The sequence below is a fragment of the Equus caballus genome, chromosome 17 (genome assembly GCF_041296265.1).
Source record: "Equus caballus isolate H_3958 breed thoroughbred chromosome 17, TB-T2T, whole genome shotgun sequence".
Taxonomy (NCBI): Eukaryota; Metazoa; Chordata; class Mammalia; order Perissodactyla; family Equidae; genus Equus; species Equus caballus.
In genome coordinates, this window is record NC_091700.1 from 19103368 (window position 1) to 19128553 (window position 25186).

The 25186-nt window shown below is 36.0% G+C and overlaps 1 protein-coding gene across 3 annotated transcripts in view; it reads right to left on the bottom strand.

Annotated features, from left to right (window-relative positions):
• The window catches only part of XPO4 (exportin 4), a 125824-nt gene that overhangs the window by 14757 nt on the left and 85881 nt on the right, over positions 1 to 25186 (bottom strand). For all 3 annotated transcript variants that reach the window (XM_070239450.1, XM_070239452.1, XM_070239451.1), the window contains 8 exons: positions 18382 to 18558; positions 17650 to 17792; positions 16999 to 17144; positions 16115 to 16292; positions 11212 to 11371; positions 10300 to 10469; positions 4519 to 4693; positions 1011 to 1304 (listed from right to left, as the gene is read on the bottom strand). In XM_070239450.1, coding sequence (XP_070095551.1) covers positions 1011 to 1304; positions 4519 to 4693; positions 10300 to 10469; positions 11212 to 11371; positions 16115 to 16292; positions 16999 to 17144; positions 17650 to 17792; positions 18382 to 18558 — 1443 coding nt within the window. The remainder of the gene's footprint in view (positions 1 to 1010; positions 1305 to 4518; positions 4694 to 10299; positions 10470 to 11211; positions 11372 to 16114; positions 16293 to 16998; positions 17145 to 17649; positions 17793 to 18381; positions 18559 to 25186) is intronic.

Below are 25186 nucleotides of genomic sequence, written 5' to 3' on the forward strand. Positions count from 1 at the left end.
AATTTAAAACTTATTATTTCTGGAACTTTCCATTTAACTTTTTTTTTTGGGGGGGAAGATTAGCCCTGAGCTAACTATTGCCAATCCTCCTCTTTTTGCTGAGGAAGACTGGCCCTGAGCTAACATTCATGCCCATCTTCCTCTACTTTATATGTGGGACGCCTAGCACAGCATGGCATGCCAAGTGGTGCCATGTCTGCACCCAGGATCCAAACCGGCAAACCCCAGGCGGCCGAGAAGCAGAATGTGCGAAGTTAACCACTGCGCCACCGGGCTGGCCCCTCCATTTAATATTTTTGAACTGCAGTTGGACTGCAGGTAACTGAACCGTGAAAAGTGAAACCTTGGATGAAGACAAACTATTGTAATTTAATGGGACAAAAAATACCATCTTTGCTTACTGAATATAAGAGAATTTAGTGTGTGTAAACATTCGTCTGATTTACAAACAAAGATACAAATTGTCATTTAAAATTTTAAGCCTTAGGGTTTTATCACAGAGAAATTGGTTAAAATTTTCTACCAGAATCCATTTGTTTTACCAAATATTCCTCATTTGAATAAGTTTGACTGAATAACATATTAGGCCAAAGCAATTACTATTAACTTTCTTTTTTTGGTGAGGAAGATTGGCCCTGAGCTAACATCTGTGCCAATATTCCTCCATTTTGTATGTTGGATGCTGCCACAGCATGGCTTGATGAGCGGTAGATAGGTCTGTGCCCGGGATCTGAACCCACAAATCCCAGGCTGCTGAAGCAGAGTGCCAAAACTTAACCCTTATGCCACCAGGCTGGCCCCACTATTATTAACATTTTTTAGGGCAAGAATTTATATTCATTCAACATGCCTTACTCTGAATTCGGAGTTCTTTTGAAAATAGTTTTTATGAGAAATCTTTTGGAAGCATAAAAATATTATTTCAGATAATATTCATTAAACTTGAAGTAACGTATCTATTATTTTGTTATAGCTTTAATCCTGAAGGGATAAAATTAGAAAGCGCTTACCTCACCAAGATAGCATATCTGTTTATGTGCAACTTCAACAAAAACTTCTATTATGAGATTGACAGTCTCTGGAGTATTTTTATAAACTTCCATCAATCCAATGCAATTGGTGAGGAAGTCCATTAGAAAATTAAACAGGATTGCTACGTTGTCGATCTGGGTAGCCTCAGCAATGCCACAGAGGGCCTCCAGTGTGGCAGTGATCTCCTGCTTGACCTCCTCTTGCTGGCACATCTGCTGAAAATTTTCTTGATTTATCACTCTTAAGAACCGCTGCTGAAGTGGCTGAAGAACCTATAAAAGGAAAGCATGAATTTTCTAAAAGTTTTTCTAAAAGTTTGATTCACATGCTTTATTTATTTCTTCAACTTTATTTCCTCAACTTGGATAAATATTCACTTTCCAAAACATTTCTACTTGTTGGAGAAAGCACAGAAAAAGAATATCTGAACTATGCATTACATCCTGCATTTTGAAGGTCATCCTAACTTCTGGCATACATAAAGAAAGAACACAAACATGAAAAGGTGCTCAACATCACTAGTCAGGAGGGAAATGCAAATTAAAAACAGAATGAAATACTATTTCACACCTGTTAGAATGGCAACCATCAAAAAAGACAAGAGATAACATAAGTGCTGGCGAGGATGTGGAGAAAAGGGAACTTCTGTGCACTGTTGATGGGATTGCAAACTGGTGCAGCCTCTATGGAAAGCAGTTCGGAGGATCCTCAAAAAATTAAAAGTAGAACTGCCATATGATCCAGCAATTCCACTTCTGGGAATAGATCCAAAGGAGACAAAAACACTAACTTGAAAAGATATCTGCACCCCATGTTCATGGCAGTATTATTATGTTAAAAAACAGACAACATACACAGAAATCGAGATATAATGACGTACACCTGAAATTTATATAATGTTATAAACCAGTGTTACCTCAATCAAATAAACGAATGAATAAATAAAAAAGGAGACAACAGGGCCAAAATGGAGTCACTTATGCTAAGCTCCACCAAAACTTAACACCTAACCTAACTGCAGTTTCCACCCTCCCAGCAACCTGGAACTTCCTGGTCAGCACCTGGGGAGAATCCACCCACAGACCCCTAACACAATGCACTCTGCACGAACAACTTCCTTTTTTCCCCTCCCTCTCTGCTTTGACAAACCTTTGCTCTTCTGCAGCTCGACAGAGTTCTCTACTTCCTAAAGGGAGTGCTGCCCAATTCATGAATCATTTAATAAAGCCAATTTGACCTTTAAATTTACTCAGTTGAATTTTTGTTATTTATCATTTACGACAGCCATGACATGGAAACAACCTAAGTTCCATCAACAGATGAATGGATAAAGAAGTTGTGGTGTATATATACACACAATGGAATATTATTCAGCCATTAAAAAATGAGGAAATCCTGCCATTTGCGACAACATAGATGAATTGAGGGCATTATGCTAAATGAAATAAGTCAGACAGAGAAAGACAAATACTGTATGATCTTACTTATATGTGGAATCTAAAAAAAACCCTGAAAATCAAAAAACAAAACCAAACTCATAGAAAAAGATTTGTGGTTACCAGAAGAAGGAGGTGGAGGGAGAGGGAATTGGAGGCACAGGGTCAAAAGGTACAAACTTCCAGTTATAAGATAAATAAGTGCTAGGGATGTAATAATGTACAACATGATGACTATAGTTAACACTGCTGTATGATCATATGAAAGCTGTTATTAACACAAGGAAAGAGAATTTTTTTTTTTTTTTTGCTTTTTCTTTTTAATACATCTGTATGAGATGATGGATGCTAACTAACTTACTGTGGTAATCATTTCACGACATATGTAAGTCACGCCGTCATACTATGGACCTTACACTTATACAGTGATGTATGTCAATTACATCTCAATAAAACTAGGGGGAAAAAAGAAAATCATATTTATGGAAAAGCATATAAGTACACGCCATCATCTCACTTCCGAGTAATTTAGGTTCCAAAAAGAAAAAAAAAATAACACACAAATCACACAATACGACCTCCTGAATGTCAGTAGCAGAATTCTGCTACTATCCTCATCTCTTTCCAATTGATTACCTTTAAAAAAGGGTAAAAAATTAAGCCCCCACAGTAAGGTTAGCAAACTTTTTTCAATAAAGGGCCAGAGGGAAAATATTTTAGACTTTGTAGGACATACCATCTCTGGTCCAACTACTCAATTATGCTTGCACTGTAGTGCAGAAACAAGTCACAGACAAGATGTAAACAATTGAGCAAGACTGTGTTTCAAAAACTTTATTTTACAGAACAGGGAGCAGGCCAGATTTGATCTGTGGGCTGCAGTTGGCCAACCTCTGTTCTGTAAGGTCAAGACCAAACAAAGCTCTCGCCTGTTTCTTTCCTTTCCAATTCCTCTTGGCATAGAACATAACGTCAGATAATCAGTTCTGCCCTGGGTATAAGAGTAAACATCCTTATATATGATGATAATATCTTAATTCTATTTAAAGCTATACATATGATAATACAATTATTTGAACTAGAAATACATGGTCAGCCGGGTTTTCCTTCTGGCTCTAAAGTCACAGACAACTGCTTAATTCTGTTACCATGCCCCTTCTCAGACATCAAGAGTACTCTAGTCACAAAGATTATAGGCTGGCAACCTACATACACTGGTAACTCTTGGTTCTTGATTTAAAGCTTATTAAATAAGGTAAGGTGTCTATGGTGGTTGTTACGGGCTGAATTATATCCCCCCAAAATTGATAGGTTGAAGTCCCAATCACCAGTAACTCAGAACATGGTCTTATTTGGAAATCGGGTTGTTTCAGGTGTAACTAGATAAATTAAGATAAGGTCATTAGGGTGAGTCCCTAATCCAGTATGACTGGCAGGTGTCCTTACAAAAAGGGGAAATTTGGAAACAGACATACTCACGTGGAGAATGTCATGGGAAGATGAAGGCAGAGATCAGAGTGATGCTTCTATAAGCCAAGGAACGCCAAAGATTGCCAGCAAACCAGCAGAAGCTTGGGGAGAGGCCTGGAACAGATCCTCCCTCACAGGCTTAAAAAAGGAGCCAACCCTACCAACACCTTGATCTCAGACTTCTGGCCCACAGAACTGCAACACAATAACTTTCTGCTGGTACAGCAATTAATACAATGGCAAACTAACACAATGGCTAACATGCAACTCCTTGTTCAAGATAAGGGAACATCTCACTGATTCTTAATGGAGAATTAATACACCAGTTCAGGCTCTAATTTGCGTTGTGGAAAAATGCCTAAACGATGGAACACTTGACAACATCAACGTCATCAGAGCAGATATAGATAGATCATAGGATGATAGCTGTAAAGCTTCAACCTATTCATTAGAGGGAAAGATAACAGAAAAGCTAGGACTGAAAAGTTCACATCTCCACAGACTATTTTATGACAACACACAGATAAAACAACTACAGGGTTACATGAGAGGATGCAATCAAAATAAGGGGAACTGTTACCTCTGTCCAATACTGTTGTTTGGTTTCTGTGTCCATATGTGCAAAACCTCCCAAGACAAGAGCCTTCATGAGTGTCCTCTGCACAGGACTGGACAAGAAATTCAGGGGTGGGCTTCGACTTGCAAACTGCTTGGCTAAGTTCCACCAATTTTCACACTGAATTACTAAGTTAGCCCTATGGGTAGAGATAACAAAATGTAAGATGTATTACTTACATTGGATGCATACTAAGTAAACAAAAATGGAAGGTAACTGGGTTTAATTTTTAAAGAAATTTGTTTTTGAGTTAATGATAGGTTACAATCTTGCGAAATTTCAGTTGTACATTATTGTTTGTCAGTCGTGTTGTAGTTGCACCCCTTCACCCTTTGTGTCCACCCCACACACCGCACCTTTCCCCTGGTAGCCACTAATCTGTTCTCTTTGTCCACGTGTTTAAATTCCTCATATGAGCGGAGTCATACAGAGATTGTCCTCCTCTATCTGGCTTATTTCACTTAACATAATTCCCTCATGGTCCATCCATGTTGTTGCAAATGGGACGATTTTGTTTTTTTTTATGGCTGAGTAGTATTCCATTGTATATATATATACCACTTCTTTTTTATTCAATCATCTGTTGATGGGCACTTAGGTTGCTTCCACATCTTGGCTATTGTAAATAATGCTACAATGGACATTGGGGTGCATAAGACTTTTGGAATTGCTGACTTCCAGCTCTTTGGATAGATACCCAGTAGTGGGATAGCTGGATCATATGGTAGTTCTATTATTAATTTTTTGAGGAATCTCCATACTGTTTTCCATAGTGGCTGCACCAGTGTGCATTCCCACCAACAGTGTATGAGGGTTCCTTTTTTTCCACAACCTGTCCAACATTTGTTACTATTTGTTTTGGTTATTTTTGTCATTCTAATGGGTGTAAGGTGATATCTTAGTGTAGTTTTGATTTGCATTTCCCTGATGATCAGCGATGATGAACATCTTTTCATGTGCCTATTGACCAATCATATATCTTCTTTGGAGAAATGTCTGTTCATGTCTCCTGCCCAGTTTTTGATTGGGTTGTTTAATTTTTTGTTGTTGAGTTGTGTGAGTTCTTCATATGTTATGGATATTAAGCCTTTGTCAGATATATGACTTGCAAATATTTTTTCCCAGTTAGTGGGTTGTTTTTTTGTTTAAATTCTGTTTTCCCTTGCCTTGAAGAAGCTCTTTAGTCTGATGAAGTCCCATTTGTTTATTCTTTCTATTGTTTCCCTTGTCTGAGAAGACATGGTGTCCAAAAAGATCCTTTTGATAGTGATGACAAAGAGTGTACTGCCTACATTTTCTTCTAGAAGCCTTACGGTTTCAGGTCTCACCTTTAGGTCTTTGATCAATTTTGAATTTATTTTGGTGAATGGTGAAAAAGAATGGTCAATTTTCACTCTTTTACATCTGGCTTTCCAGTTTTCCCATCACCATTTGTTGAAAAGACTTTCTTTTCTCCAGTGTAGGCCCTGAGCTCCTTTGTTGAAGATTAGCTGTCCATAGATGGGTGGTTTTATTTCTGGGCTTTCAATTCTGTTCCATTGATCTGTGCACCTGTTTTTGTACCAGTACCATGCTGTTTTGATTACTGTAACTTTGCAGTATGCTTTGAAGTCAGGGACTGAGATGCCTCCAGCTTTGTTCTTCTTTCTCAGGATTGCTTTAGCAATTCGGGGTCTTTTGTTGCCCCATATGAATTTTAGGATTCTTTGTTCTATTTCTGTAAAGAATGTCATTGGGATTCTGACTGGGATGGCATTGAATCTGTAGATTGCTTTAGGTAGAATGGACATTTTACCTATGTTTATTCTTCTGATCCATGTACATGAAATGTCTTTCCCCCTCTTTATGTCGTCATCCATTTCTGTCAGAAAATCCTTGTAATTTTCATTGTATAAGTCTTTCACTTCCTTAGTTAAATTCACCCCGAGGTATTTTATTCTTTTTGTTGCGATTGTGAAGGGTATTGTGTTCCAGTTCTTTTTCTGTTAGTTCCTTATTAGAGTATAGAAATGCTGATTTATGTAAATTGATTTTATACCCTGCAACTTTGCTGTAGTTGTTGATTACTTCTAAAAGTTTTCCAATGGATTCTGTGGGGTTTTCTAGATATAAGATCATGTTGTCTGCAAACAGCGAGGGTTTCACTTCTTCCCTCCCTATTTGGATTCCTTTCATTCCTTTTTCTTGCCTGATTGCTCTGGTCAAAACCTCCAGTACTATGTTAAATAAGAGTGGTGATACAGGGCATCCTTGTCTCGTTCCTGTTTTCAGGGGGATGGTGCTCAGTTTTTGCCCATTGAGCATGATGTTGGCTGTGGGTTTGTCATTTATGGCCTTTATTATGTTGAGGTAGTTCCCTTCTATGCCCATTTTGTTCAGAGTTTTTATCATAAATGGCTGTTGGATCTTGTCAAATGCTTTCTCTGCATCTATTGAGATGATCATGTGGTTTTTATTCCTCAACTTGTTGATGTGGTGTATCACGTTGATTGATTTGCGGATGTGGAACCATCCCTGTGTCCCTGGTATGAATCCCACTTGATCATGATGTATGATCCTTTTGATGAATTGCTGTGTTCAGGTTGCCAAAATTTTGTTGAGAACTTTTGCATCTATGTTCATCAGCGATATTGACCAGTAGTTCTCATTTTTCGTGCTGTCCTTGTCAGGCTTTGGTATCAGCATGATCTTAGCCTCGTAGAATGTGTTAGGAAGTGTTCCATCCTCCCTAATTTTTTGGAATAGCTTGAAAAGGATAGGTATTGAATCCTCTCTGAAAGTTTGATAGAATTCCCCAGGAAAGCCATCTGGTCCTGGGGTTTTATTCTTTGGGATGCTTTTATGGCTGTTTCAATCTCTTTCCTTGTAATTGGTCTGTTCAAATTGTCTGCTTCTTCTTGAGTGAGCTTTGGGAGACTGTAGGAGTCCAAGAATTTATCCATTTCCTCTAGGTTATCCATTTTGGTGGCATATAGTTTTTCATAGTATTCTTTTATAATCTGTTGTATTTCTGCGGAGTCTGTTGTTATGTCTCCTCTTTCATTTCTGATTTTGTTTATTTGAGCTTTCCCTCTTTTTTTCTTTTAAGTCTGGCTTGGGGCTTGTCAATTTTACTTATCTTCTCAAAGAACCAGCTCTTTGTTTCATTGATCCTTTCTACTGACTTTTTTGTTTCAATAGCATTTATTTCTGCTCTGATTTTTATTATTTCTCTCCTTCTGCTGACTATGGGCTTTGTTCTTCTTTCTCTAATTCAGTTAGGTGTAGTTTAAGATTGCTGATTTGGGATTTTTCTTGTTTGTTAAGATGTGCGTATATTGCAATGAATTTTCCTCTTAATACAGCTTTTGCTGCATCCCATATGAGTTGGTATGGCATGTTATCATTTTCATTTGCCTCCAGGTATTTTTTTATTTCTTCTTTAATTTCTTCAATGATCCATTGTTTGTTCAATAGCATATTGTTCAGTCTCCACATCCTTGTGCCTTTCTCAGCTTTTTTCTTGTAATTAATTTCTAGCTTTATAGCATTATGATCGGAGGAGATGCTTGTTATTATTTCAATTTTTTTTAATTTGTAGAGGCTTGCCTTGTTTCCCAACACATGGTCTATCCTTGAGAATGTTCCATGTGCGCTTGAGAAGAATGTGTATTCTGCTGTTTTTGGATGAACTGTTCTATATCTGTCTATTAAGTCCAACTGTTTTAGTTCTTCATTTAGCTCCACTGTTTCTTTGCTGACTTTCTGTCTGGATGATCTGTCCATTGATGTGACTGGTGTGTTGAGGTCGCCTACTATTATCATGTTATTTTTGATATCTTCTTCTAGGTTTGTTAATAGTTGCTTTACGAACTTGGGTGCATAGATATTTATAAGCGCTATTTCTTCTTGATGAAGCGTCCCTTTAGTCATTATATATTGGCCCTCTATGTCTCTCTTTACCTGCCTTATCTTGAAGTCTGTTTTGTCTGATATAAGTATTGCGACACCTGCTTTCTTTTGTTTGCTATTAGCTTGGAGTATCATCTTCCACCCCTTCACTCTGAGCCTGTGTTTGTCCTTGGAGCTGAGGTGTGTTTCCTGGAGGCAACAAATTGTTGGATCTTGTTCTTTAATCCATTTTGCCACTCTGTGTCTTTTTATTGGAGAGTTCAATCCGTTTACATTCAGTGTGAGTATTGATGCATGAGGGTTTAATGCTGTCATTCTGTTGCTCGTTTTCCGGTTTTCCTGTTTTTCCCTTGTTTCTCGTCCTGTGTATTTTAGCCTACCCATTGACTTCTGCAATTTCTTATGCTGGGTTTCTTAGACTTTTCCTTATTTATGTTTTGTGTCTCTGTTCTGTGTTTTAGTTTAGCGGCTACCCTGAAGTTTGTATTCAGAATCTCGTGTATAACATAGTCCATTTTCTGGTGGTCTCTTACTTCCTTAGCCTAGACTGTTTCAGTCCCTTTCCTCCTCCCCTCCTATTTATTTTCATCTCTTATTCCAACTTGCGTTGTGAGTTTGTAGTGATAAGATTGTCTTTGCTTTGGTGATTTACTTCCCTTTATCCTAATGCTATAGTTGAATATTTGCTATCCTATTCTGATTCTATTTGTCTCTCTACTCTGTGTTTTGTAACCCCTTACTCCCTTTTTGTCTTTTTTCAGGTATGAGAGCCTTCTTGAGGATTTCTTGTAGTGGAGGTCTTGTGACTACAAAGTCCCTTAGCTTTTGTTTGTCTGGAAAAGATTTAATTTCTTCCTCATATCTGAAGGATATTTTTGCTGGATAGAGTATTCTTGGCTGAAGATTTTTATCCTTTAAAGTTTTGAATATGTCACTACAATCTCTCCTAGCTTGTAAGGTTTCTGTAGAGAAATCCGCTGAAAGTCTGATAGGGGATCCTTTGTAGGTTATTTTCTTCTGCCTTGCTGCCCTGGGTATTCTTTCTCTGTCATTCATTTTTGCCATTTTTACTATGGGTTTAATTAATTTTTAAAGTATGGTACAGTAAATTTGGTATAGACTTTGGAGGCACACAAGCTTGCATTCAAATCCCCTTAGTCGTTTGACAATGTAAAATTTATTTACTCTCTCTTAATTATCAGTTTCTTGATCTGTAAAATAGGGATAACAACACTAATAACAGCCCTAAATCTCATGGCTGAGACTGATGTGACAATTAAATGAGACACTATATATGAAATGCTTGGAACAGTCCCTAGTAAATTCTAAGAACTCAATAAACAGTAGCCAATGACAATAGTACTAATAACAACAATCATATTTCTATGTGGTAAGACAAATGAAAACATTCCCAGAATTTGTTGTAGAAAGTGTGAAAAATTTTACTTTGCAAAATTAAATATTAATTATTAAAATATCAGTTTTTCTCATCTATAAAATAGGATAATACTAACAGGGTACCTGAAAAATCAAACAAGACTATTCTATACTAAAGTGTTTTTAAAACTATAAATTACTAAATTAAATATATGTTACTCATAAGAATCTCTGATGCCAAATCCTTGAACAATCAATGCAATCCTCAGCCGTAAGATGGGAAAGCCCTATTTGTATTTGTCACAATACGATACTATTTTTTTAAATGTACTGCTCCAAAACTACAGGGTGTATTCTGGAGCTTAGGACCATGTAACTGTTAGCCACTTGAAAAACTAGACTAAAGAGCAAACTGGAGTTACACACACACACACACACACACACACACACAGATTCTGCATCTTATAATCAACTTACCTTTCTCTTCTTTCCACCAAAGTGACAAGGAGTTGTACAGTGTCATTTGCAAGGTCCTGTTCACTACTCCATACTGAGAGGTTACTGATGACTTTCTGTAAGAGGTAGCCAATAATCCACTGAGAACCCTCTGTATCTGCTCCAAATGCTGTACTGAAGGGTAGACTTATCTTAAGAGAGAAAACAAATTTTTTAAAAAGGTGAGAAAGATCAGCTGAAAAAAAATCCATAGAAAAATCAAACTGAAATTAGCATCTAAATCTGAAGTACCGTTTACATCAATTTTACAAATGTATTCATTTCCTAAGTCCAAGAAAGACATCCTCAATCCACTTACGTTTTCCACTGTGATTTTCCTGTTGATTACCCTCATATTATTAACACACTAACATGATATTTACACCAAATACAAAGAATATAAATTAATCCATTCCCAAATAGTAATCTGTAACTTAATATTGGTTAAAATAAGCTGAATCAAATGATGTGCTCTAAGAAAAGTTATTAAAATAGCATGCCATTCATATAGTTCTCTCAATGTGGAAAATGTTCAAGTGTTAGTTACATTTTTTTTTTAAGATTGGCCCTGAGCTAACATCTGTGGTCAATCTTCCTCTTTTTTTTCCCTCCCCAAAGCCCCAATACATAGTTGTATATCCTAGTTGTAAGTCATTCTAGTTCTGCTATGTGGGATGCTACCACAGCATGGCTTGACAAGTGGTGTGCAAGTCTGTGCCCAGGATTCGAACCAGTGAACCCCAGGCCACCAAAGTGGAGCACACAAACTTAACCACTGTGCCACTGGCCAGGCCCCTTACATTTTGATGAGGAAATCATCAAGAAAAATGTTCCCATTTCTCTAATTGCCATCATCATAAGCCCAAATGAAGTTAAACAGTTTCATATTCTGACCTGATCATACAGTTTCTCATTCACCAGGAGATAAGTCTTTGCCCAGCGTTTTAGAAACCAAACAATATCTTTGCCCATTTGAGGGCTTAGTAGATGAGTGAGATCTGCTCTTATTGCTCGAGATTCAACTTCTGAAACTCTTAGAACGGCAGATAACAGCCTGTGGGTACAAAAAAGAAGTCATTTATTCTTTTATCTATTTAATTGGTCATCTAATATAGTTTTTTCTTAAAAGTCCTTTTTTGTTTCTCAACTCTCTGGATTTAGGCCAGGCTATACTTGAAATTTTCACCAATAGGGTTGTTGACAAAAGCCCCATTTTATTACTGACCTTTCAGGAAGTAGGCAACAAGACAAAGAAAGGGAAGGGTCACGGCTAGAGACACCCTGTTGCTGAAGTTGCAATTAACTGCACGTGCAAATCGCAGCTTTACTGTCTAAAAAAATTTTCAAATTCAAAATGGAGAAATACATAAAATTAAAAGTTCAGAGTAAATGCTAAATTCTTCAGCACTCCATCACTTCTTAAAACTTCCATGGTTAGCACTGCTTGTTTTTATACAATGGTCATTTTATGGTGTAGGATCCGGTAACTGACTTATCTAGAATGTTTTGAATATTGAGTCTTGTCTCTAAACCTGATAGTCCTATTTATTTCCTAACAAACTTGATTCTTAATGGCATTTTAAAATAAAAACTTGGCTAGAAAAATAACCTACATGAGTGTGCATACTGTCCTTTTCTGCGCTAGGTAATTCATGACTATGTGGTGTTAATGACATGTATGATATGCAGATAAGTAACAAAGTCTTTGTTCTGGGGCTGGGAGTAGGAGACCACACGCTCAGAAGTAATGTATATTTAACTTGACTTTAGCTAAAAGGCAAAGCAGCAAAGGATTTAATTGAAAGAACTCATGAAAACACCATTTTATGAATATCAGCACCAAGACAGGGATTCTAATCACTTGAAGTCTGGCTTCTGCTACTTTCCTTACTGCTCTCAAGATGACTGAAATTATGTCCTTGTAATGAAATCCTACGGACATGTTTCAGTTCTTTATCTAACTGGATGTCTCAGAAGTACTAGATACTGCTGACCCCTCCACCCTTCTGAAATAATTTCTTCCCTTGCACCACACCTCCCATATTTCCCCTGATCTATTTGCTTACTCTTCCCGGTCTATGACATCCTCCTCTTCCTCTGATCTTCTTTAAATCAGGTGGTTTTTAAGGTTCTACCCCCACAACCTCTTCTTTTCTTGCTATACACATACTTGTACCACCAGTGCTCAAACTTTAAAAAATTATTTAAGGGTGTATATGAGCAAAAATATCCCAATGACCTCACAATACATTTAAGTTGATGTATCACATTTGTCTCATAAGTTAAATAGTTTTAAAGATATAATTTGCAGCCTAACAGAATTTGAATTAAATAGTTACAGTTACCATTCAAATGTTCACACTGGAATTTAATTATCACAGTGTTTTGATACCCACCATGATCCATTTGAAAAGTAAACAAGTTTTTCTTCTACAGTTGGAAACTTTATAATGTTTCTTTTTCTCCTTAAATTTTTCTTTCAATTTCCTCTTAGAATACTACCCTAATAAATTTTTCTACTTATTATACTGATCATACCATTTACTTCTCTCAAATATGTCAAGATATTAAAATATATTTTTTAAAAATTTCCAATGATCAGAAGACTGTGTTTAAAAATGTCTTCTGGATGGAGGTATCATTACAATACTTATTAGTTCACAACTGAACAGAATATAAGTTTAAATAAATTGTTAAACATAAAAATAAAATTTTGTGCATCTTGAATGAGATTAATGTAGTGGAGTTTTATTTTTCTAAATTAGTTCATGTATCTGTGAAAAAATATTACTTACTGTTAGAATGAGACAGAGCTGAGCATAATTTGATTCATGTTTTTCATTTTAATAGACATAAACACTGAGAAAACATTCATATAAATAAACGGAGGGTATTTTTAAAATAGCGAGGTCTCTGAATTATTTGACTTCTTTCAAGTTAGATGCCAAAAGTCATTGAGATCTCCCATCAAAAATTATTTTTAATAATCTGTTAACTGACAACTTGACTAAGCCCTCTTCAGTGCTATTTAATGCAAAGGAATGGAAATCTCCTGCCTTGTAAAATTACTGGTTATCCACTACTCAGTCATTCACTCCCAATACCACACTGTTTGGGACTGTCCCTTCATTTGGCATTCTGCAGGTTTTTACACACATGCCACACACATCCATCACAGTAAGATTCAGAATGAGTGAGAGCTTTTCCATTTTTTTTTATAAAGTGGGAGCAAGGTAGAGAAAAAGTGTACCACACGCAGTTCTCAGGGAGATAAATCTGAGGCTCCCCTGGGAGCCTTTCTTTATTCCTTCCTCCCTCCTCATTGCCATACTCAATCCATCAGCAAAGTCCTGTAGAGTTACCTCTGAAACACTTTTTTAACTGTTGAAATATCCCAATCCTACCTCAATTTCTTAAGCACGCTATCTGAATATATTTTATATTTCAGACAGCACTCACAGTTTCCCATACTTTCCAAGTTAATCTTGGATAACCTCTGCATTTCATAAACCAGAAGTCAGCAGAACGAGTCAAACAGAGTTCTCTTTAACTTCTCACAACCTCTACCATTATTGCTCATCTGGACCACCACCATTTTCCTCTAGGATGACAGCAATTAGCCTCTCAACTGGTCTTACTACTTCAATCTTTGCCACTGACAGTTTACTCTCAATGCAGCAGAGTAACCTTTTTTTTTCTTTTTTTGGTGAGAAAGATTGTCCCCGAGGTAACATGTGTGCCAATCCTCCTCTATTTTGTGCGTGGGACGCTGCCACAGCATGGCTTGATGAGGGATGTGTAGGTCTGCACCCGGGATGTGAACCTGTGAATCCCAGGCTGCTGAAGTGGAGCGCGTGAACTTCACCAAGCCACCACGCTGGCCCACAGAGTAACCTTTTTAACACATAAATTACTCTTCTGTTCAAAACCCTACAATAGCACCTCATTTCACTCAAAGCAAAAGCCAAAGATATTACAAAGACCTAAAGACTAGCTGATTTCCCTCTAACTCCATCTCCTACAAAATTCCACCTCACTGTGCTCAACCCGCAACGGCAGTTCTTGCTGTTCCTTGAACATGCCTGGTGTGCCACAGGGCCTTTGCTTGGAATCCTCTTCCCCTAGGTCTTCGTGGCCTCTCTTACTAACCCAAATAAAGCCTACAGAGATAGGAATATTTAAAATCACAAACAATTCCTGAACTCTGCAACCCTGACCCCCCTCACCCTGCCCAGTTACTTACCCACACACTTATGGTCTTCTAATATATTATTTAATTTACTTATTTATTATCGCTCCCCTTCAAGGAGCTTGAAAAGGGGAGCGATTTTTGTCTGTTTTGTTCACTGAGGTTTCCCAAATGGCCAGAATAGTGCCCAGGACATAGTAGGTACTCAATAATTATTTGTCAAATGATAATTTCTTCAAGAAATGTGAACTACTTTTTGAGATAAACAAGGACTGTTCTCCCATATATGATTCAACTTCACATTAATTCTTCAGACTACTTAGAAAAAAAAAAAAGGTGATTTTTGTTGTTGTTGTTCCCACCCTTGCCTCAACCCTCCATAGTCTGTGCTCTCAGTTACCAAAATGTTTTTGCTCCCACACTGATATCTGGGACTGGCAAAAATTGAAAAAGCACTGAAAATACAAGGAAAGCATTCCTGATGGTACTGCCCAGGCAAGAAATACGACAAAGATTATAATATGACAGCACCCTGAAATGAACTGCCTTTGAAACTAACATTCATCGTGAATCAAACCAAAGCAAAAGCAATGATTTCCACAGACAATTAATCTAATGCCTATAGTAATCCCAAAAGGAAAAGATAAAACTTTTTCAATAGAGCATTGATATTTTATCTCAAACAAGAGAATGCAACAATAAAGGAAATAAATTCCCAAACATTTTCTTGATATTGGCTTAATAGTTCAATAATTTTAAAATCATACTTTCTACTGCACAGGTTTAAATGATATCCATGTCTTTTTGCATTAAAATAAGAAGAATGTGGTGGAGAGCACCCTGTTTGATTACTGATTTTGCAACTGACAAAAACCAATGTTACTTCATTATTGATATCTCTGCCTGCAATCTAAATTTAAAGCTAAAGATACTGAAATTTAAAATGCTATTTTCAAATCCACTTTTAGGAGGAGACTTAGTGCAGATTTATGCCTCCTTAGTTTCACCATAAAGAATTAATGAAAATTTTGCCATTACTATTAGGAAGATCAAAGTGAATTCTCTCATTTGAGGCACACTACTGTCTTTTAACTTTACCTGACAGGGTTCTCAGGTTCCACATATTCAGGATAAATATTTCTATTTTCTAACATAAGAATCATAATTTTTCTTAAGAAAGCCATTGAAATGTAGTTTTAGCTTTATGAACAATAAATACTAGTTAACGTTCATTTGTTTTCTAAGAATCTCATATTCTTTGTTTCTCTGATTTAGGGTGCCTGTACCTGCATTAGTATTGCTTTCTGATGGACAAGGGATATGTTCATAGTACATTAGATTGAATGTCCCATCAAAGTCTCATTGTATTTAGAGTAATTTTACATTTGTTTTCCTCAGTACTGGATATAGCTGTCAATTCTCACCAGAGTGGCACTGCTTAAATATATCGAGTACTTGCCATCCTTGTTTATTTCAAGGCTTCTCCAAGTTTTATTTTCTTTCATGTATCAGATTTACAACATGCCTATCACTCCAGTCATCTACCCATCAACTCAGAATTTATAAAACAGTATAAATTAAAGAGCACAGCTATAGAGTTCATATTACCTAATCACAGAATCTGTTCTGTTGTACCCTGGGATGGAAGAAGCCTTTTCTCCTGGAGATCCCAAAATTTGAAGTGTTGTATTAATGTCAACTTCAGATGAATGCTTAATGGAATATTCCATTATTCCTGGAGGTATTAGCGGAGTCTCTCCCTGAGTATCATCAGCTAAGAGGTAGCCTTCAGTTTAAAAAAAATTAAAAATGAACACTTAACAAATCTACATTTATCAAATTGTACTATAAATGTTTCAGTTTTATTTGATTTATATACATCATATAAACTGATGTAGAAGTAAATTATAAATGTCAATATGTTAATTTCAAGTTTGATGAGAAGAAACTTTCTATTACTCAAATAATTAACTCTCAAAAATATAGGAAAGGACAAATGTTTTATTCACCAATTTTATAATTCATACTGACAGGTAGGCTTTTTGATCTACTACCTTTTAATAATTTTCAGTAATATATTCTGTAAAGTTAATAGGAATTCTACTTTTGTCTATATCAAAAGCCAATATTTGGGAATGCCTTCTCAAAAATTAAGATTTTTTTCCTGATTATTTAAAATACAGAAACACTGACAGTATGGTTATGGAAGAAGACCCTAAAAGTCAGACTGCCTAGATTTGCATTCTGGCTCCAAAAATTAATAGCAGTGTGACCACGTACTAGTTTCTTATAACTAAGTCTAGCTTCTTCATTTATAAGATAGGGATAATAATGACGACAATAATAACACCTAAGTTCTGTGACATACAGTTAGCTGTATCCAAATTTCACCCAGTACGATGTACGGACTATTGTTTTAATATATGAAGCCTCTTCTAAGGCTTAAACTGCTCAGTTGGCAATTACATTTTAAAAAGAAACAGCCAACAAACCTGTAACTAAAATAAGCCAGTGAATATCTTCATAGAGATCATCAAGCATTTTGTTGTCAATAGTGCTTGAACCAGGTGAAGCAAGTAATTGCTGCTGATGTCGCTGTAACTGACCATGGAGTCTTGTTACTCTTTCTTCTAATAGACTAAAAGAGGAAAAAAACAATAGCTTCATAAAGTTCAACAAGCAAAGACCTGGAACATCTTACAATTTCCATCTATTAGAGAACATAAATGAAGATGTTAGCGCAAAAACACATATACAAAAATATCTATTTTATACACAGCCGTTCTCATAGCACTATAGGAATTGTGATTTATTGTTTATGACATAGAATTAAACACTGCTTTACAAACAATCAAGGTTTACAACAGGCATTTGAAAACTGGTTATTCCAAGTTTTTATTGATACGGGTCAAATCATTTCTCATACCATGTTTTCCATAATCTCTCTGCCATCTATGCTGTAGTGCCTGGGCTCCCAATGTACAAGCCAAGGAACGCAATCATGAGTATGTTTCTGTCCATTTGTTCCAGTGTGCTGGGATACGGGGTGGGGGTGTTTAAAGTCTTTAAACACTTTAAGTGCTCTCCAGGGAATTTTGAATAGAGAACATTTGCTCCACGGGGTTTCTCTGGACTGTGTGTACCTTGTCAGAAGAGGTATACAGTGTTCTGCGGCAATTCTTCCTAGCATTCCTACACTGGCTAGTTGATCTGAAAACTGGTCTCGATCATCTTCTTGCAGTTCACTTATTTCTTCTTCCTCACGAGAGGCCACACCATTTGCAGTCTATTATTGACGAAAGAAATAAAAATGAGGAACTGCACTCCTCTGTTCAAAAAATCATGCATTTCTGTTGCACTGTAAAATAACTTTAGCACTAGACATGAAAAGGAGCTGGACAGAGACAACATCTGAGTGCAGCTGTCTAGGGACTTCTATCTAACCATGCTGACTGCCCTAGCAGTTACCAAAAAGGGGGAGAAACACAGAAGAGAAAGAAGTAGAGGGCATTACCCCGTGGCACACATACGTAAACACAGCTAAATGCATACCCACAACCCACCTCCCACACAGAGAATTTAACTTCTGTCCCTAAAAAGATCTGACGTCTTCAAGATCCATGGGTCCCTTGGATCCAAGAAGTCATTCATATCACTTAACAACTAGGAAGACACAGCTGGGTAACTGAAAACTGAAGAGAAAGGGGGTAACTATAAGCAACATCCTGTAAAACATGTACTCATTTAGACAAGAGGGACCACTTTTGCTCTCCATCTAATGCTCTCAGCAAATCTTCTGAAGGAGCTCATCCTAAATTTCTAGTACTATACAATGATGAAGTGGATTTTTAATGACAACCTGGCTTAAAACTTACCAAATTCCTTGTGCCATCTGGAGCAGCTAGGTGGCACTGAATATAGGAATTGAAAACTTGAACCGCATGTTGGGTAAAAAAGCCTTTATGGAAATGTTTGTCATCTTGGACCAAAGTTAGCCAGGACTCCAGCAATTTGTCATATGCTTCCATGTATACCATGTCATCTTTATCAAGCTAAGAGAAAAGGACATTCATAAAACAAATGGCCAGAGAAATAAGATGGGCATTATAACAAAAGTCCTATCGCTATACATATAAATAGTTTTATAAGTTTTTCTTGTAACAAAGATTCTCAATTTAATCTAAATAATTCTTAGGCAAATAGGAATTAATGTTTAATTTTTAGAAGACTAGCTGTTCAGTGCTTTGTGGAACATGTCTTTTTCAAATAAAAATAATATTAACATTTTTCTGTAGTCAAGAAGAGAACTGTTAGAACAAAAAGATAAAATTGTACTTATTACACACTTTTAAATGATTTTAGAAAAATTGAAGAATGAGGAAAATAGACTGTCTGAACCAGCATATTTAAGAATACATGGGAAGAACTCCATAGATGCTCCTTAACATTTTATAATAAAAAGGAAAAGCAAGGATAGGGCTTGCACAGGAGCCTGAGAGGGTGCTGAGGCAGCAGGAACACCAGGAGCACAGGGACTCATGGACACCAGTGTGTGAGGATGAGGTAGGAAAGCCAAGCAGACAGCAAGCAATACAGACTAAAAGGAAACTAACAATCACACAGGCGCTGGATATTAAGTTTTTCACTATGTACAGGTTGTGTCCTAAAATAACCTCAAAGTAAATTATTCTGCCATATTGAGGAGGAACAGTCTACACCTAGTGATTAAGAATACCTCTATGGACCTCAAAGTGTTAAGATACCACTTAATTTTCACGCAGTCTAATAAGACTCCATATGCTAATTTTTCCATAAATTAGTAATCTGGATACATAATTTAATCTATGCATCCGTTTCTTCATCCACAAATTCACTAGATCACTGTTGAATGAAACTGGGAATACTTAGTGTTAAGCACGATGCTTAGTGCAAAAACCTACATAACGTATCATCCAAGCTTTTGGGCCTCAGTCCAATGGGGAAGGGTGAGAAACAAAAAATTTCAGAAAACACACTAAGGTGATAAAATATAAACATACATTTCAGGGTCAGTTTTTAACAATGGCATCTCTCATAAGTAATTTGTTAGAAATAAAGTAGTAGCGTCTTTGAACTACGTATTCACTCTTAAAAAGGCTTTAGCATGATCCACAACTTCTGACATTCTGTTAATAGGTGGTGAACACAGGAATACTAAAGGTTTATAGTCTAATCTATAACTCACTTTTGTAGTTTCTAAAGCAAGCAAACAGGTCTCATCTTACAAATACAGAATTCTGGAACCTTAATCAGAAAGCACCATCCAAACTGTTATTCTAGCAATTTGTGAATGACTCAAAAAACAAAAGTAATGGAAGATCTATTTCAAGTATTCCAGATTAAGCTGGACCACCAGAATACCACCACCAGATCATAACAGCTAAGCACCTAAGTGAACTACTTCCAATGGATTGTATTTTATGCCTTCAGCTTTTATTAACCCACAGTATACAAAAAAAAAAACCAGTGATTTTCTGAATCAACTGGTTCTTTAAAAAACTTCTTATATTTTTAAGTCATTTTATGAAAAATTTACTTAAGAATGGAGGGAAAGTGGAAAGAACTTCATCAGATAATTTTAACAAGAATTTAAGGGGCCAACCCCATGGCTGAGTGGTTAAGTTCGTGTGCTCTGCTTCAGTGGCCCAGGGTTTCGCTGGCTCGAATCCTGGGCGTGGACATGGCACCACTCATCAGGCCACGTTAAGGAGGCGTCCCAAATGCCACAACTAGAAGGACCCACTGAAAATAGACAACTATGTACTGGGGGGTTTTGGGACAAAAAGGAAAAATAAAATCTTAAAAAAAGAAAAAAAAAAAGAATTTAAACACAGCAAGCCCAAATTTTTTTTTTTTTTTAGATTTTATTTTTTCCTTTTTCTCCCCAAAGCCCCCCAGTACATAGTTGTATATTCTTTGTTGTGTGTCCTTCTAGTTGTGGCATGTGGGACGCTGCCTCAGCATGGCTTAATGAGCAGTGCCATGTCCGCGCCCAGGATTCGAACCAACGAAACACTGGGCCGCCTGCAGCGGAGCGCGCGAACTTAACCACTCGGCCACGGGGCCAGCCCCAAGCAAGCCCAAATTTTTATCCCATATTTTCCTGGCCTTGAAAGTATATATACCAAGAATTAGCAACATTCTTTCAAGGCAACTAACTGGAACGTATTCATCTTGTATATAGTCAATTGTCATCATTTCTGGTATTTATATTGTATAAAGTTGCCGTGAACGCTGACTCGGTGGCGTTATGTTCTTTCTCTGGTCACATTTTTCACCATGTACAGGTGAACTGATACATACATAACCTTGGTTTATGTGTATTTCCGTTTATAGACACCTTATTTAATATACACGGTTGATTCATTCACAGCCAACAGCACTACAACTCATGCCTGAACGAAGCTTATCCAACACACATATTTTCTCCATAAGGCACAGCACGGCATTCTTGCACTCAGGAACACCAGAGAGCACTTCAGAACAACACGCGGAGGCCATTTTAAACAGTGAAATCATCCACTCAGTCATTGCATAGGAAGAACTTCACTATTTCGTGACAAAAATTTGGAATACCCCATTTCACACAAAAATTTGAAAAATGTAGCACTGGAGACCATGAAAAGGTCTAATTTGACCTCAGCTGGGAACAAGCATGCCGGGTGATTCATATCTTTCATTACTCTTTGCATGCACATGTCTGGGAATGATCATGAAAGTGCCTTAAGTGCTGATTTTGGGATTACAAAGGGAATTTAGGAAGGAGGCGAATTTGCAAATATGGAATCTATGAATAACGAAGATCCACTGTCCTTAGAAAATCTACTTCTAATAGGTTCCAACTTACTATGAACACTGGTTCTTGCCCATGTATCATCAAAATGCATTATACTTTTGAAAACTTTAATATGAATACAATTTTGTTGAAGGACAGGCATATTCTTGGTTCCATAAATGTGACAATGCATTCATTCAGATTTATAACCAATGAAAACGATCAATTCAATTTCTTTTCATTTCTACATGATTTATTTCCTTTGTATATACTGCTTTCAGCATTAATACTACTAAAACCATTATTAAGTAAATTTTGTTGTATGAACACCAAAAAAGATGAAGGAATATTATCAACATCCTTTAGCAAAATGTGATGATCCAAACTCTTGTCACAAAATATTGGGTGAAGTTCTTCCTGTAGAATGATTAACTGGATGAGAATGCCATATTTTCTTTTTGTCCTTGGAAATACATCATTTACTCATGAATTGTTGAGTTTGAGAAAATTTATCTAGAATATCACCAGCTAAAACTCAGTCCCAGATTTCACTTACACTATCAATTTCACCGTCATTATTAGAGCCTAGAGTGCTGCTGTCTCTTTACATTCATCTTGAGTCATTTTATCACTGTAAAATGTCTTATTCTGGCAATTTCCTTCTCTCTGTTTTACTATGGACAGAAAATTAAAAATTCTGAATACCAATCTGTATCCAATTAAATGTTAAAAAAGAGGACTTAGAAGATGCTATCTCCAGACTTCTTTTATAGTGTCTTGAAAGAACATGCCATACTTTAGGAAATGCAATTATAAAACTGAAAAACAATGAATAGTAGCTATTTATTTCATTTGTAGTGTGGTTCATCTCACTACTATGTCAACCTTGTAGGTGATTCCATCATTCCTCTATTTTCTTATTATTGTAATCTTTTTTTAAATTATAGGTGGGAATTGATGAGTAATGGTGAAATATTTCCTAAGATCATGCAACAGCAAAATGTTTCAAGATATAGGAGAAATCAGATCGGTAAGATATCATAATATCATAATGTACTTTAGACTTTCAGAAGAGTCTAATATATCCAGGAGGTAATTGCAAGATAGTAAATGCTCTTTCTGTTCTAAGGTCTGTAAGAAAAAAATAAAGTCATGAAAAATCAATGTTTAAAATAGCTAGAACTATTCAAAAAAGAAACTCAATAACCAGATCCTGGTGGTATACTGAAAGTTAAAGAATGTTCGAAGAAATAGCCAAATAAAATCTGTTCAAGCATCATTTGTTGTCATGGGATTGAAGATTCCATAGCATTCACCATCTCCTATATAAAACTTGGTAAGAGATTTTTTTCCTATTTTTATTTTTACTTAATATTAGGAAAAACTCCTGAGGGGCAGGTATGCTTTCTCTTTCTGCATGAGACTTTCTTAAGTAACTGCATCTCCCATCCCATTCCATGACCTTCATATTCATATCTAAAAAGTCAAACTTACTATATACAGATAAGCTTACGGTATGTATATCAGGATTGTTCTTTTTCTCTAGTCTTGATTTGCTACTCTTATTTAATTCTGATTGTCTTTTGCAAGTTTTAAAAGATGATTTCATTTTAAATGTTCTTTAAGCTACCAGAAACCTTGTACAAAAGAAAGGGGGTTATAAAAAAATAAAATAATCCCTAGATAATTTCAACTGCTAAGCTTATTACCTTTTTTCTGTCTCTCTCTCTAGGTCATACCCATTCTTCTAAAGCCTCCCTGATTCATCAAAGAGGAGCTGTGAAGAGTGGCCTTATGTAGACAAGACACCATTTGAAGGGTTAACTAAAAATGAAACTGACTTAAGAATGTCCACGTAGCAGGAGAGTCACATGGTGATTTATATAAGAATGTTTGCTGCAGCATTACTGAAAAAAGTGCAAATAAATTTACTGAACCATTCCCCTAATCTTTTACACTAAAATCCATGAATCCTAACATGAATTAATGACATAAGAAAATGCTCATAACAATATAAATAAGAAGTAATGACTTTGTTTTTATTTAAACCTAACCGGTATACCTTAAAATCTGGGGGAAAAAAATACATCTAAACATTAATAGTAACAAGTTTCAGAGGGTGAAATTATAAGTGACTTGGTTTACTTCTAATTTTTTGCTTTTTCAAAAAAAAATTTTAAACTTAAACGTCCATAATTGGGGGGGTGGGGGGCAAGGGTATTACATAGCTCCATATGTGAATAAAGAAATGCCAAGGAACTGATAATTGATGGGATTTTTGGAGAATTTTAACTTTATGCACTGTTTGAATTACTTTTACCAACGAGCATATAGCATTTTCACAACATTAAAACTGTATTCTGAAATTAGTAACAAAACTGAAATTATAAATGTGAAGAAAAAAGTAAAAGCAAAAATGTAATTCACAAGAGAAAGGCACACTTCTAGAAAAAACTGTAACTGCGTATTTGGATCAAGAAAAAAAGAAAACCTGAATACTCCTATAACCAACCGTTTAAAATTTTTAGTTAGTGTAAATTTTTCCCCAGAAGAAAATACCAGGCTCAGTGGATTTACAGGTGAGATGTAGTGAACTAGCAAAAACCAAAACAAAAGATAAAACAAAAATAACCAATCTTACACAAACTGACCCAGAGAAGAGAAAAAGAGAATGAGTTGGAGTGACCGTGAAGCTGGTGTTAACTCTGATAACAAACAAACCCAGCAGTTCATAAAAGGTTGTGATATATTGTCATTATGTTGGGTTCAACTAAGAAGCGCAACGGTAATTTTAACATTAGAAAAAACTTTTATAAAAGCAATTTATCACATTAACAGATTAAGTAGAAATACACTTAATAATATCAATACTCACTTATGTTTTTTAAAAAACTTATTAGTAATGCTGATGAAGGACAGCTCAAAAAGCTATAGCAAACATTATTCCTAATGATGAAAAGACGTATTACCACTTGTATTAACATTGTACAATGACGAAAAAGAAATGTATTATAAAATAAGAGAAAGAAATACAAATTGAGAGGACTGAAAAGAAGCAAAATTGTCATTATTCACTGATGATATGATTGTCCACGGAAGACTAAAAAGACTCTAAAGACAAATTATTAGAGTCAATAAGAATTTTGAAAGGTTAGTAAATATCAGATCAATGTACAAATAACAATTGCATTTCTCTATGCCAGCAGCAATATGAAAAATGAGGTTTAAAAAAAGATACTATTTACAATAGCAACAAAAATATAAGGTACTAAAGAAAAATTTGTTCCTTTATTGAAAGACGACAAATTGGACCTAAATTAGTATAGAGACATACCACACTTAGGGATAGAGTTAATATATTAGAGATGTGCATTCTTCACGAAAGCTTCCCTGTAATCCCAACCACCATCCAACTTGACTGACACAATTTATAAAGAAGAATAAAAAGTCAAATATATCCAAGACTCTTCTGAAGAACTGGAAGAGGATTTGGATGGGGGACTTGTCCTATTACCTATCTAGACATCCTATTAGAACAAAGCAAAATATAGGTGCAGAAACATACAAACTGACCAACAGAAGTGATTAGAGAGTTCAGGAAAGATCCACTTATATGTGAAAACTAGCTATATGACAGCAATAGTACTGGAAACCATTAAGAAATGAAAAGCTGTTCAACAAATGCTAACAGCAAAAGAAACCAGCACAAAGTGAAAAGACCTACAGAATGGGAAAAAATATATGCAAACCACATATCTGATGAGGTGTAAATATTCAAAATATATAAAGAACTCATACAACTCAAAAGCAAAAGAACAAATAACCCAGTTAAACATCGAGCAAAGGACCTCAACAGACGTTTTTCC